Source organism: Cervus elaphus, chromosome 4 (assembly GCF_910594005.1).
Source record: "Cervus elaphus chromosome 4, mCerEla1.1, whole genome shotgun sequence".
NCBI lineage: Eukaryota > Metazoa > Chordata > Mammalia > Artiodactyla > Cervidae > Cervus > Cervus elaphus.
In genome coordinates this window covers 37,004,607-37,021,348 of record NC_057818.1, presented here as the reverse complement: position 1 = coordinate 37,021,348, position 16,742 = coordinate 37,004,607, and the positions used below count along the sequence as shown (strand labels likewise).

The following is a 16,742-nucleotide window of genomic DNA, read 5'->3' as shown; positions in this document are numbered from 1 at the left end:
CTTTACTTTCATAAAGCATTCTGAAATACTTGCAAAATTAAAAACAAGAGTAGAACACGGTAGAAAGAACAAAATGTTGCAGAAAGTCAAAGTAATTTTTGTAAAAAGCTGCACTTTGGGAATTCCCTGGCGGTCTAGTGGTTAGGGCTTGCACTTTCACTCATGGGGTAACTATGATCGGCAAGCCATGAGGTTTGGCCAAAAGAAAAGGTTGCACTTCACGTATTTTTCACTAGTTACATGTCGAATCATTCTAGCAATGTCATGGGAGCCAGATCACAGAAACCAAACCAAATTTGAGTTTTGTAACTCTACTCTTTTTAAATATACTGATATCATAATCACTGGCACTCTGTTTTTTTTTTTTTTTTTTTTGGCACTCTGTTTATATACAGAATTATTTCATGAATTTTTGTTTTCACACTGAAGTAAAACATACATTTTATGAAGGACTCGGTGCATATTCCTTAGAATGGCACTTAAGTAACTAAATCAACTGCTACTTCTCCAGATACAAAATATTAAACTCACCCAAATATACCATCATTTCTCCAGAAGGAGCCCCAAACTCCTCTTACTAATCTAGGGGCATAAAACCTTTAAAGGAAGAATATGCTCTTATACCATGTGATTGATGTGATGTTTTATAAACTAAAATTTTTCTTCTCAATCCCCACAGCCAGCTGACAAGAGTTACGCTGCCTAAGGGCTTTATAACATGGCTGAGTGCTTCTGCTGTCCCTGTCCCAGAGTTAATTCACTATATCCAATCTACCCCCACATCCTGTCATTTCTTCCTTCAAAACAGTGGCTCTCTGGTTTCCACTCCAATGACTCTGAGGGATCAAATTCTTGTACTAATAACAGAGGCCAGAGATTCTCTACAAGTGTCCAAACTTTGGGAGTCCCAGGCAGTCAGAAGGAGGCTATCTGGGCAGGAAAAGGTCCCCAGTGGATTCTGCTGTTCCCTGGCCAGAGATCACCTGCTTTAAAATGTTTCTTGCATTGACCCTGCCCCTGTTCCAAGGGCCACCACTGTCAGCCCCCCAGCGGCTGCCATCTCTGCTCTGGACTCTTCTCCGCAACAGCTGTACTCTCCTACCTTCGCTCTTTCCTCTTGCGTTGCATCCAGTGCACGCACTGCTGCCAACCCCAAATTCTGTTCCCATCATGTCACTTCCTGGCTCGAGAATGGATTGCATCAGTTCCCCATCCTTTCTATCTCTTCAACCTCTCCCTTCTCGGCCGGCCTTTTCTCCTTACTGTACAAATAGGTGGCAATTCTTTCCCTTAAAACAAAATAAAATCCAGAAACTACAAAAGTAGGATCCTTCTTGGATACTTTATTCAACTCTAGTTACCACCTTTGTGGCGTTTATTTTTCTGAGAAGCTTTAGAAGCTGAGAAGTATGGTCTAGTCACTGCTCTCTGCTCCTGTCAGTCAGCTGAAATTGCTCTTGAGAGAACTCTCATGACCTTGTTCTCTAATCACCAAATCCAATGGACTTCTGTTTCCTTCTTGACTTCTCCAGCATCTCAAGATGCTGATCACCTCCGCCTTTTTGAAACCCCTTTTTTCCAGATTTCTGTTCCTCCACTCTTGCTTTTTAATAGAGCAGTTCTGCAGGGTTCCATCCTGTCCCTACCTCTCTTTTTAATTTGCACTCTCCTAACGATTACATCGACACTTATGGCATCAATCACCACTCCTACACTAACATCTCATGAATCTGCAGCTCATTTCTGACATTTCTCTTGACTACAGACCTGTACCAGCCTTCTGCACCAGGATGTCACACAGGTGACTCAAATTCTACATGTCCAAAACCAAACTTCTCTTCCCCACAAAAAAACTAGTTCCTCCCCGATTCATTCTGATTTCACAGTTACCCACTTTCCCAGGCCAGACATCTAGGAGTTGTCCTCCCCCTCTTTTCCTCTCCCCCTCAGTCTCCAAACATCATTTAGTACCACCACTTCTATCTACTTACTATCTTTCAGCTTCATACTGTCCTATCCAGTCTCACTAGCCTTATGGTGTCGCAACAGGCTCCTAAGTGCTTTCCCTGGCCTCAGAGTCTTGGGCTCCTACACTCCGCATCTGCCACGCTTTCGGACAGATTGCTCCTTTGTTTAAAGCACTCCTTATTTAAAGCACTTTAACAACCTGGGTGGCTTGCCAGGTCTAAAACTCTTGATAGTACACACCCATCAGTAAACGTGTGAGTCTACGTGCTCATCCTATGAATATTCATTAAAGTATATGTATTATAAAACATATACAAACATAAACATCAAGAATGAATGAGATAAAGATGAAATAAATACACTAAATATATCCCTGATGAAGTCATGCCATCATTAGCTACTGTATGATTCAAAACACAATACAGCCTTATATAGTTCATTATTAAGGTTCATTATTAATGGTAATGTGTTAATCCACATTTCAAATACTCTTCTTGATGATTTCATTTTTTAGGCTGATGTCTTAACAGACAGGATTACCCTGAAATGTGACAAAGAGCTCCTACTAGGAGAAACGTAAAGCTCTACTGTTTTGTTATTATTTGTATTGCTAGAATTAGCTCCTACTAGGAGAAACGTAAAGCTCTACTGTTTTGTTATTATTTGCATTGCTAGAATTATCATGAATCCAAGGTTTCTCTGTGCAAATCTTTAAGTCACTTGTTCACTTTGTAAAGATAAATGGCAGTTAAAAGCAGATAATATATCATAAATCCACTAACCAGGCTCAAGTAGTAAGTTGTAATGACAGGAGCAGAAAAATGAATAAAGTCACCACTCTCAAGTCCTGTCCTCTGCGAAGCTTTCACTCTTCCCTGGAGACATCACCCTGTGTATCAAGTGTGAAATGTCACTGTCTTCTAAGACTGAGGAAGAGAACCAGGGTTATCTGTGCATTAAATACTAACAGAACTAAAATTCTTCTTTTAGGTTTTAGGTTGCAAATATAAATCCCACTTAGAGACCACTGCTTGGCACTGCCTATGAGACCCTTACCAATCTGGTCTCTGTCCACCTTTCCAGCCCGCTCTGCTGCTACACCCTTCCCACACCTTCCCACGCTTCACTTCTCTCAACACACCAGCTACTCATCACTTCCCTGCCTTTGAGAGGCCGTCTCCTTTGCACTGCCACCTCTGCTTCCAGGGCACCATGTTCTCATCTCTTTTAAAGCATTTATCACAGCCTGCTGTAATTGCTTCCCTGCAAGTCTAAAGGGCAGAGATTACTCCCAATTTTGAGTTCCCAGCATCTACCACAACACCTCATTTGCAGTAGGTACTTAAGGTTGACAGAATGAAAAAGGTCCAAATTCCTTGGCCTGCTTTCAAAACCTTGAATAATCTGGTTTCAATTTATCTATTCGGCTTAATTTTCTTCCCCCAAGTCCATTCCTATTCTCACTTCCTATCACAAGTCATGCTTGTTTTGGCTTCTGCGCATGTTACCTCCTCACGTTGAACTGCCTTCCAACTAGAGAGAAGCGACTCATCCTTCAAGCTCAGACAAAATTATCCTTTCCCCATGAGGTCACACTTGACTCTTCCGTGCCCCAGTGGATCATCTCTTCATAGAATTCTTGAAGAGTGAGTACTACACATTGCAGCAATTACTCTCTATTGGGTGCTCTTCTCTCCTCAATTTCAGTCTAAGTTCTCTGATGCCAGGGACCAGCCACCTTCAACTTCTTTTGCACACTGATCTCTCACAACACACTGCAACATGAAGATGCACATGAGACGCCAGAAGTTCTGACTGACTGGTTGGAGATATCATGGTACAAGGGAGACAGCAGTGAACTAACTGCTCTTAGTCCAAGTTCCATAACTGGTTAGTTAGATGACCTTAAACATGCTTATTTGACCTCTTTGGCCATTAAGTCTTCATCTGCAAGATGATACTTTTTTTTTTTTTTTTACAATTTTTAAAATTCCAGTAAGACTTTTCTTCATGCTCACAAGAAACATGAACATTTTCCCCCTAAAAATAAAGAGAAATTCTGAGACATTCAGTAACTCACTTAACATGAATGAACTTCAGTGCAATCAACATCAGCCTCAAAGGACGGTGTAAAGGTCAAATGAGAAAATACTCAGGAAAATGCACATATAATGATACACATCTGACCACAAAGTAAAGTAACCTTTATCCTTGAAGGACTATAGGCCAGGGAATATATCAGTTGAAGTTCTGAGTTACAGTTGAGATCTAAATTAAAGCCCGGGTATGGTTTCCAAAAATGCTCTTAGAATTTTCATAACCACTCTGTATTAGAACCAATAAATTTCTCATATTTTTCTAATAATTTAGAGAGCATATTTTAGCAAGAAGGGGACTCTATAAGAAATAATCTGGTTACAAAGATATGGCTGCTTATATAAACATGCTTAATCACTCAAATGAAACACAATGAGGCTAGTCAAAAAAAAACAAAACAGAAACATAAAATGTCCTGACAATTTAGTGGTTCTTTAAGACACAGACTGATGAATATACAATGCAAAGTCCAAAGAAAATGTAAAATGTTTTCTCCAGAAGACTTTCAAACTTTCCAACATACAGTGAAGAAAACAGCAGTGTAAGAACCCAAACTAGCTTCTTCAAATGAGCAGCCTAATAACATCAGTAGTTAAATGTCCTTTAACATACACAAAGAATCAGCCATACATGACACTCAAAATCTCAAACTATTCTAGATATAAAAATTATTTTCAACTCTGAAATTAAATTTCACATCAGTCTACTTCCTCTATATACTTAACTATTTTCTTTTCCATAGATTTGATAACAATAATTTTAGAATCATATTTACACAATAGAAGATGATTTTCCAGCAATATTCCAACGAGAATTGCTTCAAAAAATTTACTGATTCTTTTCTCAAATTTCAGATCTTACGCTGAACACCATTCTGTCTTTCCTAACCTCCTCTGGAACACTTTTCGATGTGTAGTCTAATTCAAATATAAATTCTAGAAGCTTTCTGGATAGACTATCTCTAACACACAGATATAGTTAAACTCATACAATATGATGGAAGAGTAGTCACCCCTTTATGCTGAGAATCAGTGTATCTCTGCATATCTTAACATCAGACATTAGTCAAAACTACAAGTACAAGGTTATTAGCAAGTTTTAAGGTTCTGAGCAGCAAGTGTGAAGGAACAGGAACAATCAGAGGGATGAAAAAGTAAGTGCAAAATTTAAAGATAAAAAAGTTGGCCTACACAAGGGATGACAGGAAAACAAGATTAAAAAAGGGGTTTGCATACAAGAAACGCAAAATCATTCTTGACCTGTTCACCTAAAATAACTTATTAACATGTATTTCTTTTCAAGGAAAATGGAGCCCTGGATTTTAACAACTTGATATTCTGGCTATTCTGAGTGTCTTTGTTAACTCTTAGCATACCTTCATGACCCAGTCCTACCTTCCTTATTCAGACTTTGTTTTCATTACTGTTGCTTACTGCTTCAACTCCCAGTTCCCCAAAAGGCTCCCGGCACATAAACCGTCAAATGAACAACGGCCCTGTGAAGAGGTGTTATTATCATCCTGGCTTTACAGATGAGGACACTAAGGCACAGCAAGGTTGCGTTAAGTTGCCTAGGGGTTACAAACCACCAGCCAGAAGCACAGCCTGGTCGAGCTCGCCACAAAGCCCTCACTTGTGCTCTAACCTCCCTGGGCGAAATGACTTCTTCGGGTCTCTCACTTGTCTTTACTGGTGGTAGCTCTCTCCCTGATTCAAACTTGAACTTCTCCAACAACCTTTTCTTGGGCATCCTCAACCTCTGATGCCCACAAGGGTCTTTGTGCTGCACCCTTTTCAGAGTTGTAGTCTCACACTGTTTTGAGCCCTTAGCTGTACTATTTCTTAACTCTCTCTTATCTCAACTCCAAACTTCCTGAGGGCAGAAATCAGACTATCTTTAAGCGCCTCTGGCAAGTGGAAGAGCTGAATAAATTTTTGTTTGATGTATGCATGAATAATCCCTACAAATCCATGAGATTTTTTAAAAAAAACCTTCAGTTCACTGGGTTCCCTAACCACAGGCAACCAGAGACTACAGCTTTCCTTTGCCTGGGGGTGATAAAGGCATGCCTAAAATTCTCTGCACGCACCACAAAAGAGCATCACTATGCTATGTTAAGGCAGTTTTTCAAGTTTTGAGACATCAAATGGAAGGATCATTCAGTTCTAAAACTCTAAGGGATAAGCATAAAAATTTATCTTTTAAAAGTAGCCTTCCTGGATGGGTCACTAGCTCTCAATTTTAAATTTCTGACTGATCCTAGGAAATCACTGTTTTCAGTGGTTCTGCATATTATAAGCAATTTTATTTTTATATCCTTTGATTTTTAAAGTTCAGTTTCATACCTCTCCACACATATAAGAACAAAAATGTCCTCTTTTAGAAAATGGGAAAATAAGGTAGAACCTGTGTTAGGTAAACAGACATTCATTAAATGTTACGCTGCCATTTGTAAAGCCTCCTTCTAAAAGCACATGCGGCCTATTTTAGGTTAAGGAATACTATGAAGTGTTTACTAGATGATTTTTATTTAAGTGGTATGAATACCAGGTTCAAATTATATCTAAACAAAAACTGGATTTAAAAAATATAGATACGGGGTTAAGAGCTGAAACATCTGCCCATCACCACTGACCACCACATAAATAGTACTATAGTCAGTATTCTGGCTCTAAGAATTTATAACCAAATTCTTAGCTAGCACAATTTCAAGATACACATTAATGGCAACTTTTCCTTTTTTTACACACATACCACTCACACCGCCACAATTTATAATTTTACTCTTTGTATTAACACTAATTTCTGAGTAGTGCCTAGCCCCACCTAAGCGAAATATAAATAAGACTTATAAATAGGATATTATAAGGTGGGACACTGGAATTTCACAATTAGAGCACATTAAAATATTTACTTGGAAACTAACACTTTCCCAAATGTCTACTAGCAGATTTAGAAAAAAGTGAAAATCACTTTGCCAAGTTGGACTTCTGGCCCCTCAGTTTGATGACTGGCCCCTTCCTACCTCCACTCCCCACCCCTTCCCTTCTGTTCTTCCTCTGCCAGGAACACCCTCTTGACTCATCCCTGCCTATGTCCATCACTTCCTTGGAGACCTGGCTCAAGATTCAGCTTCTTGAAAAACTCCTCCCTGATCAACCTGATTTCCACTACTTCCTAACTTTGCACTCCCTTGGTATTCATATAGTTTGCACTCAACAATCTATAATTTGTAAGTTGTTTTGCATTTTTCTATCATTTTCCCAACTAGACACCAAATAGAGACACATCATCTTTTATATTCTCTTCTATATAGCCAGCAGTAAATGCCTCTAAAATGGCTGAATAGATGAAAGAAGGCTGATTGCTCAAAAATTTCTGAAGTAATATTCCCTCCAACATCATGAGTCCTTCAAGAAGATAAAATTTATTTTGCCTCAGTTCCATAAAAGACCCAGGTAACAGATCACACTCAAACTTAAAAGAATAATTCTGGATATTCAAACATAACGAGATTTAACACTTCAGGCTTCTGAATAAGCTTAAAGCCTTGAAGCCTGTGAATGGTAGGAAGCTGGCACCCAGTCTCCTGCAAAAAGGGGCAAAACTCTAGTTGGCAGTAAATGTTCAAACACGTGAGCCTCCACTGTTAAACAAGGCTCATTAACCACACAAACTTGCTGTTTCAGCTTTCTGGCTTCGATGAAATGCTATGATCTCCTTTGGTTATTCTTGAGAGCCAATGATGGGTTAAATTCCCATAAATTAACCAGCGTTTTGGTGGTTTGCCCAAGCATACCGCTGGCATCGGTGTGGATGAGTTTTTTTTGTTTTGTTTAAAAAAAAAAACCGACCTGCCCGCCCTGAGAAGCCAGAGGTGAGTTAAGAAAGCGCCCCTCAGGAGGCAAACGGAGACCTTCAAAAGTCCTGCTCTAGTTCTAAGTGTCAGCTTAGCGTGCAGAGGCGGGGTTTCGAGCACGGCTGCTCCAAACTAAAACCTTCCTAGGGGACTGCAAGCCACACTTCGGCGGCTGCCCAACTTTTCCTGCAGGGAGCATCAGTTTTTCCATCCTCAAAGCTCAGGCAACGGGGTTGTGGGGAAGCCGGCCGCCAGCAGAGGGGAAGGTGAGGTCTCCGAGTGGGAGGGAAGGGGCTGGCCCCGCAAAGGGGGCAGGGTGGCAGAACAAAGTGAGCGCCGGCCAGCCCAGCCCAGCGCCGCCCGCCCGCCGGCCCCGCTCACCCTCCAGCAGCACCTCCTTGCCCGCGCGCTTCAGCGCCTGCACGGCCTGGTCGTGGGTGGCCTGGCGCAGGTCGGTGCCGTTCACCGACAGGATGGCGTCGCCCAGCCGCAGCGCCCGGCTCTGGTCGGCCGCCAGTCCGGGGAAGATCTTGGAGATGAGGATCGGCATCCGGTTCTCGCGGCCGCCCTTGATGCTGATGCCCAGGCCGCCCGCCTCCTGCTTCACCACACGGACCCGGCGCACCGGCGGTGACGCGCCCGCCTCGCCCGCCGGGCTCCCCGGAGGCGCGGGTGGACTCGGGGGGCCCAGGCCGCGGCTCGGGCTCCCGGGCAGCGAGTCGCCGGCGCCGCCGCCGTTCGGGAGGCCGTTGAAGGCGGCCGCCGCGGGCCCGAGAGCGGGCTCGGACTCAGCCACCGCGGCGTCGCCCGTCAGGCTCAGGCTCTCCCCGCTCAGCTCGGCCACCACTCGAACCCAGCGCTCCCTCAGGAGCAGCTCCACCAACCCCGCTTTGGTGGCCCGCGTCCACACCGCCATGGCCGGCCCCGCTCCCGCCGCCGCAGTCGCCGCAGCTACCCTCATTCCAGTCAGGCAGCCTCGGCGCTTCCCCCTTCCCGCCCGTGGGGGCGGGCCCGGCCCCGCCCCCGGCGGTGATTCATTATTAATGAGGCCACGCCCACCTTCCGGAGGTGCGAGGAGAGGACAGCCTAGCCGCTTCCGGGAGGTTAAGGAGTTGCCCGCAGTCCAGTGGGTTACAGTTCACCGGACGTGGGCAGCTCGCGTGGTTTGGGCTCTGTCTCACGTTCTCCCTCGTACGCCTCCGATCTTCCCACCCCAGCTCCTGACCTCTACCGTGCAACTCGCCAGAGCTGCCTGGGCACGGAGTAAAATCAGCTTCGAGAGGCACTTTGCAAGCCTGCAAGACCCAGTTGCAGGTACACTTTTGCATTGATTGGTTTACAGAACGCTCCGCGAAGTGTGCTCCTTTTTGAGGCCTAGAGATGAGATGAATAAAATGCACCACAGCTGAGAGCTGAGAGTCTAGTTGGGGAGGAAAACAAGACAATCAGCTAACCTGATGTTATAGTATGTGGTTAAGTGTCAAGTAGAAAATGCCCTGTGAGCAGAAGAGAACACTTAGTTGGGCCTGGGGTCATCTTTACAGAGGTGACAATGGAAACTCAAAAGTCCAACCATTTGTCACTCTGCTTTATAATCCCCCATTTACTTGCCAGTAATGTCAGAGGAAAGGTATTTTTAGCCCTGCCGTCACAATAGGTAGGTCTCAAAGAGATCTGTAAAATGACGGTTACTTAGGGAGATGCCAGAATCCAGTGTCAACGGAGAACAGGGTCAGTGGCAACGACAGGATACTAGTGTAAAAAGCCGCATATAACCACATATTTGGAAGTATTTGAACTTGAATTTGTAGATCTGACTTTCTCACCCTGGAGGCCATGGCCTTATGTTGGGGCAAGTGCACATGGGCCTCCCCAGGAACACTGCACAATGTAGGGCCTGCAGCAGCTTTTATCCAAAGACATAGGTGATACAATTCACTTGCTTCTTCCAGTTTCATGGGCTTGAAGAGCAGAAATTAACACAACATTGTAAAGCAATTATACTCAAAGGAAAAAAAAAGACGTTGATTTAGTAGAATGGGGAGAATAAATCAGCTATCTCACCTTAAAATTACAAAACAAAAAAAGAGCTTAGGAAACTGAGGCGTAGAAAGTCAAAGATTCTGGCCCAAAGCCCACAGTGAAGAAACAGACAACTCACGTTTCCCACCCTCCTGGTCCAGTGTTTTTTTTTTTTTTTTTTAAAAGAAAATCACGCTGGAAAGATGGATCTCAAAAACATAAGATCACCGTGCCCTCTAACTTTTTTTTTTTTTTTTTGGCAGGAAAAGCAAAATGCCCCTATTTTCATTTGGGTAGGAGGGGAGTTGGGGGGGGCGGGGAGGGAGAAGGGGGATGCCAGCAGAGGGAGTGTACACCAATTCCTGTAAAAGGGGGTTGTATACCTGCTTGCTCAGGAAGTTCATGTTGAAGCTCATAAGCTGTGTCCATGCACCACTCTGAATGCATTCAAGTATGGGCAGAAACTTTCAAAGAGCCTCCTATACCAGAAGTGAAAACAATAAAAATAGAGACTAGAAATCACCCAGAGCCCAAGTGAAGAAAGAATTCACAATGAGAAGAGTATCTTACCCCTAAAAAATCATTACAGCAGAATCCTCTTTGCAATTAGCAGAACAGGATTTTCCAAGCTGCAAGTGTCAGCAGAAGCTCAACCCTCCAGCCTCTCCTAAATCAACTGCAGTGAGGCCAGCTCACTGTTCCGGCAGGTCCCGATGTGCCCACGTGCACCTGCAGTCACAGGCATTTCTGGCTTTGCTCCAGCTGAGGGGTGAGCCCCCAGAGACCTGAGTTATGTGAAATTTCTGCTTATTAGAGAGCACTTGGCAGCTGATTCCTTAGAGTATGAGCACAATTTTGAACCTTTTACATACATAATCACCCAGAGGTTGGGCACTTGAAGACACCCTGAAGAGCAAAAGGGAAGGGCTGGAAATTCTTTCCAAAAATGTCATGACCTTTTTGTCAACAGAATTGAAGGAAGTCACAGATCTTACAACTAAATAGTAGGTGAGGGCACTTACATAAGTTATATAACAAAATAACCCTAGGAAGAGAAGGTAATAGAGACTGATATTGGGATTCCAAACTATTGAACTGGTTTTCTAAGCTCTTCCATCAGAACTTAAATTAATTTTCCATATTCTCTTTCATCACTATTTTCAGATTGGCCAAACTCACCCAGTCTCCCAATGACACACCACACATTCCTGCTGGAGGCCATCCTTCTAAATGCTTCCTGCCCCTTTTAACCACTTAACCACCTTGCAAGATCTCATCCCAGTTTTCCCGTCTTCCCAATTTGTTGGGATTTTTTTTTCCTTTGAACAACTTTATTCTATTCCTTGCTTGTTTGTCCAAGTAGGTTACAGAATACAGGAGGGCAGGAACCACCCATCGACTTCCTTTTGTTCCCCACTCTTCCAAAAATACCACCTTGCAGAGAAGGAACTTATTAAACATGTGATTGACTGAAATTCAGTGCCTCCTGCGCTGCAGTCATTTCAAATAATCCCTCTGAAGGTTATTGGTTCCTTGCAGAGTGAAAATTGCCATCTAGGAAATCTCTACTAGTCAGTGGAAATCTACTTACTGTGGATAATGAAATCTGAATTAAAAAGAGTACACATCTGTTCCTATAGTTTCTTAGGGATGGCAAGACAAGCACACATAATTCTTTGAACAAGCAGGCTATTTTATCTGCCTCTAAAAAAGGGAATGGCTGTGATAATTCCTAATCACCTTTCATTCCTGTCACCTATCAGTAGGTATTCTCTGCTCAAGCTGTTATCTTACCGTTTTCTCAGAACAAGGCAGGCATCGTTGCTACAATACTTTAAAGTGAGGCGGTTGGGTTAGCTCTCAGTTCCATAATTTCCTACAATTTTGACTCAGGCTTTGATTCTGCTGCTGCTGCTGCTAAGTTGCTTCAGTCGTGTCTGACTCTGGGAGACCCCACAGATGGCAGCCCACCAGGCTCTCCCATCCCTGGGATTCTCCAGGCAAGAACACTGGAGTGGGTTGCCATTTCCTTCTCCAATGCATGAAATGAAAAGTGAAAGTGAAGTCACTCAGTCATGTCCGACTCTCTGCGACCCCATGGACTGCAGCCTACCAGGCTCCTCCGTCCATGGGATTTTCCAGGCAAGAGTACTGGAGTGGGTTGCCATTGCCTTCTTTGCAGGCTTTGATTCTAGGCTCTCTCGAAAGCCAATGGCCTTTTTTCCCCTTTCTTCTTTTCTCTCATACTAGATGTGTGAGATAGCATGGTAATTAAGAGCACAAGGTTCTGCTCTGTGACGCCTTAGAGGGGTGGGAGGGAGGCTCGAGAGGAAGGGGATGTATGTATACGTGTGGCTGATTCACACTGCTGTACAGCAGAAACTAACAAGTATAATTGTAAAGCAATTATACTCCAATTTAAAAAAATTAAAAAATAAACCTCTATCAGGTGCTTGCCTCAAAACAAACAAAAATAAAAGCACAAGGTTCAAATCACAGTCTGGCCACTTACTAGTTAGATGACAATGTCAAGGGACTGAGGTCACAGGCTTCAGTGTCTTCTTCGAAACACTTCAGACATCTTCCACCTCGAAGGGTGGCTGGGACGGTTGACGGGGATGATGGCTGCAAAGCGCTTAGCAGCACTGTACCTGATGCAAGAGTTCCATGGAAAGTACCACTGCTGTTCTCATTACCTGCTGACCTTTAGCAGCAGCCACAATAACACCTTTGGAAGAAATTCTCCAGCTGAGAGTCTATACTTTAGCGAAGAATGAGTCCACCATCGTATTATTTGATTCCAGGTTTAAAGGGCAAATGGCCAAATTAATTTCGGTGACAAACATCTCATGTAAAGCTACACTTCGGCTAAAAGGGAGTACAGAGTGCCAAAAGTCCGCCAAAGGAAAGAATTAGTGGATCTGGGGCTGCTTCCAAGGTTTGAGTGTTGTGTAATTTCATGAGGAAGGAGGGCCTCAGGCAAAACTGCAGCCCTTAGCAAGCCTGAAGGTTACACCACAAAGGCGGCCTGATGCCAGAGGAACAAAAGCAAGAGCCGCTCTAACGAAGAGGCCAGAGGGAGAAAGCAGCTTGGAAGATAACCAATCCAACATCCAACTCTGAAAAAGTATCCACCCCCGTTAGGGAACAGTGAGATCAACTGTCCCTCTCGACAGTATGACTTTGTCTTCCAGGAGAAACATCCTAGAGTGTGTTTTTCTCTCCAGCACAAACATGAAGTGCAAGAGGAAAAGGTGCCTACAACCCTTTAGCTGATGCAAGCGCATTTGAAAATTCATCCCACCAAGATAAATCACTATCCATCTGAAACCCACAAAAATGGATTAACTATCTCAAGCGTTATAACTATGAAAACCCACATCTGTTAACCACATTCCTAATGAGAAGCAGCTGGTGACAGTTTTGTAGTTCTCGACTTTCTTTTTAGGAAAATATTAGTGAGGATATTAACAAGCAGAAGGTTAGTTCATTGAATCCATTTAAGTTACGGAAAATCACCAGTGTTTTTTATTGACAATCATGGTAATTATATCATTTCCCATGAAATTCAAATAAGGTCCAAAAATAAAAATCCACTTTCCTTCCATACTGGTTCTAACGGAATTTCCAGTGCCTTGCAGTTAACACCTACAGTCCTCTAGTCAGCTTAAACTCTTTCTTCATATACAAGTGAACAACAAATCATGTTTATCAATGCCTGTGGCGTTTCCAATAAGGCCTTCGTCTCACATCTTATAAATAGCCAACTGGGGAGGGATCATGGATCCTTTGAGCTTCCCAAGTGGCACTAGTGGTAAAGAACCCGCCTGCCAATGCAGGAGACAAAAGAGATGCAGGTGCAGTCCCTGGGTCAGGAAGATCCTCTGGAGGAGGGCATGGCAACCCACTCCAGTATTCATTCTTGCCTGAAGAATCCCATAGAGAGAGGAGCCTGGTGGGCTATAGTCCACATCCACAGGGTTGTAAAGAGTCGCACATGACTGAAGTGACTTATCACGCACATATGGATCCTTGGGAATCAGTTGCCTGCTGGGGACCCACCTCAGACAAATGCACATTTGTGTAAAACTCAGCATTCAAACCTGGGGGCTCACAAAGCCCCTGAAGCCCTTCCACACACTGTCATGGACTGAATCGTTGTTTCCTCAAAATTTATAGGCTGAAGTCCAGGTCCACAGCACCTCAAGAGTGAGACTGTGTTTGGAGACAGGGTCTTTAAGGAGGTAATTAAATTAAAATAAGGCCATTAGGGTGGGCCCTGATCCAGTGTAACCGCTGTCCTTATAAACAGAGATTAAGACAGGCACGCAGGTAAGACTCAAGGAGAAAAGGGCCCTCTACAAACCAAGGGAAGAGGCCTCAGAAGAAACTGACTCTGTTGTTTCCTTGATCTTGGATTTCTAGCCTCCAGAATTGACAGGATGAACTTCTGTTGTTTAAGCGACCCAGTGACCCAGTGATGCATTATGGCAACCCTAGCAAATTAATACAAACCCCCGAGTTAAGAACCTACACGGGAGCCTGTTATTTGCCTCCCTAACTGCCAGTCTCTTCTGCCCTTTACTTACACAAGTGGACATTTTTACTGTGCCATCCCTTTGAATCTGAGTGGTTCATAACTGTGTCTTCCACTGAATGGTAATTCTTAACTGCAGACTTCAAGGTCCACTCCTATCTGGCCCTATTTTTCACAACACGTGGGCTTAAGGGCTCTTGATCCAAATCTACTTACCTAAGCTGCTTAGCTCTCCTCTGCACTGGCTACTCTTACCTTTCCTAGGTACTTCATCTGCTTCTTGTTACCATCAGCTGGGGACGCTGTCACCCTCCAGGGTGCGCCCAGTACTACAGTACCTTTCAGCCTCATTTTCCTCCATTTCTGATCTATGCTGTTTCAACCACATGGAACTACTGGTGAACCCTCCAACAGGCTATGCTCTCGCTTCAGACCTTTGCATGGAGAATGCTGCAGGAAGGCCTCTTTTCTTCTTTTCCACCTTGCTAATTCCTACCCAGTTCTCAAGGACTGTCTCCTTCTTTTAACCTCGTTAGGTGCCCCTTCTTTGTGCTCATCTCTAATGTTGATGGGCTTCTCTCAACTAGGCAGTGAAGTTCTTGAGGGCTAACACCATCTTCTGTCTGTTGGCTGATACAAAGCATATAGTGGACACTCAATAATTCTATGTTAGATATTAAGTTCTAAAGACAGAACTGACACAAGCTAAGCCTTAATATCTAGAATTGTGTTGTCCACTAAAAAACCCACTTGCTACACATAGCTATTTAATTTTTTTTTCTAGTTGCGCTATGTGGCTTATGAAATTTTAGTTCCCTGACCAGGGACTGAACCTGGGCCCTCAGCAGTGAGACTACAGAGTCCTACCCACTAAATAGCTAGGGAATTCCCAGATTAAAGTCAATTAAAATTTTAAAATTCAGTTCTTTTGTCATACCAGCCACATTTCAAGTGCTCAATAGCCATATGTGGCTATGGTACAGCACAGATACAGAACATTTCCACCACCATGGAGAGTTTATTGGATACTGCATCATAAAATGCCTTGAAATATGAAAGAAAAAGACAACACATTAGGAGGAAAAGGAGAAGAGGTCATGCCATTTACACAATTAGCCAAATAGCCAAAATACACTAAAAAGTGAGCCATCTCATGAGTAAACAGGGAAAGGCAAAATACTATTTTTCACCCACTGGACAGGCTAAAACTAAAGTCTATCACTACAGTGTCAAAGTTTTAAGGAAATAAGTAAGTGCTTTCAAACCCTTCTGATGGACATATATTCAACTCCAAAGGGCAACTGAAAGTGAAAGAAAATGAGCACCATGTGAGTTAGCAAGTCCAGCCCTAAGAATGAACCTTAGAGTAACATCCCCATGAGAGCATGAGCAGACAGCATGCTAGCTTGTTCATTACAACACTCTCTGGTTTACACACAAGACTGCCCACAGAAGTCACTCTAATAGCGAAATCAAGTGCTCATCAACAGCAAGAAATGCTTAAACACCTTCTCTGCAGCCTGTGGAATGGAAAATCCTTTGCAGACCATGCCTACTAACCCTATTTATGAGTGCATCCCTCCTGCTAAGAGACAGTAGAGGAATAATTATTAAGGATGCTACCTTGGCTTCTAATGAACCATTGTGTAACCATGGGAAAAATCACCTTCTCTTGTTCTCCATTTCCATGAGTGTGAGTATAAAAATGAGGCCAACAGCCACACAAGTTTCTTTCAGAAAATCTTGGGCATCGCTCCCCCACCCCCACCCCCACAAGCCTAAACAGCTCCACTTTTATCTGTAGCATATATTTCAGTTTGGAACAAAGTTCCATTTGAAGAAAGTTTTGATACTTAAAAAAAACAAACTTTAAAACCCTCAAAGTACATGATCTCTAACTTTCTTCCAATATTCCCAGATTTCAGTTTCTCTCCATCTAAACTGGCGTAATCTCCCTGGTAAAGGTTTCATTATCCATTCAGAGATCCAATTACTAGTTACTGCATGAGAAAAGTGAATTTTTAAAGCAATTGAATCAGGTTAGCAAATGTGACCTTTCTCAGGTTGGTCTCAGCTCAAAATTTTCCTGTGGTACTCGAGTATGAGCAGCAGTCTGCAAAATGCCTGAAACAGAAACATAATGCGTCTAGGTTACACAAACTCCTGAAGTAAAATCACCCTAAAACGCAGGCCCCAAAGTGTCCCCTACATACACTGTTTCCCTTTCCCTTCCGCCAATTTCTCTAACTTTCTGCCCCG

The 16,742-nt window shown here is 43.3% G+C and overlaps 1 protein-coding gene across 1 annotated transcript in view; it reads right to left on the bottom strand.

The window, feature by feature from the left end:
- The window catches only part of SNTB2 (syntrophin beta 2), a 64,532-nt gene extending 55,614 nt beyond the window's left edge, over nt 1–8,918 (bottom strand). The window contains exon 1 of the mRNA XM_043898936.1: nt 8,306–8,918. Coding sequence (XP_043754871.1) covers nt 8,306–8,885 — 580 coding nt within the window. The 5' untranslated portion in view covers nt 8,886–8,918. The remainder of the gene's footprint in view (nt 1–8,305) is intronic.
- Between the last annotated feature and the right edge of the window lie 7,824 nt (nt 8,919–16,742).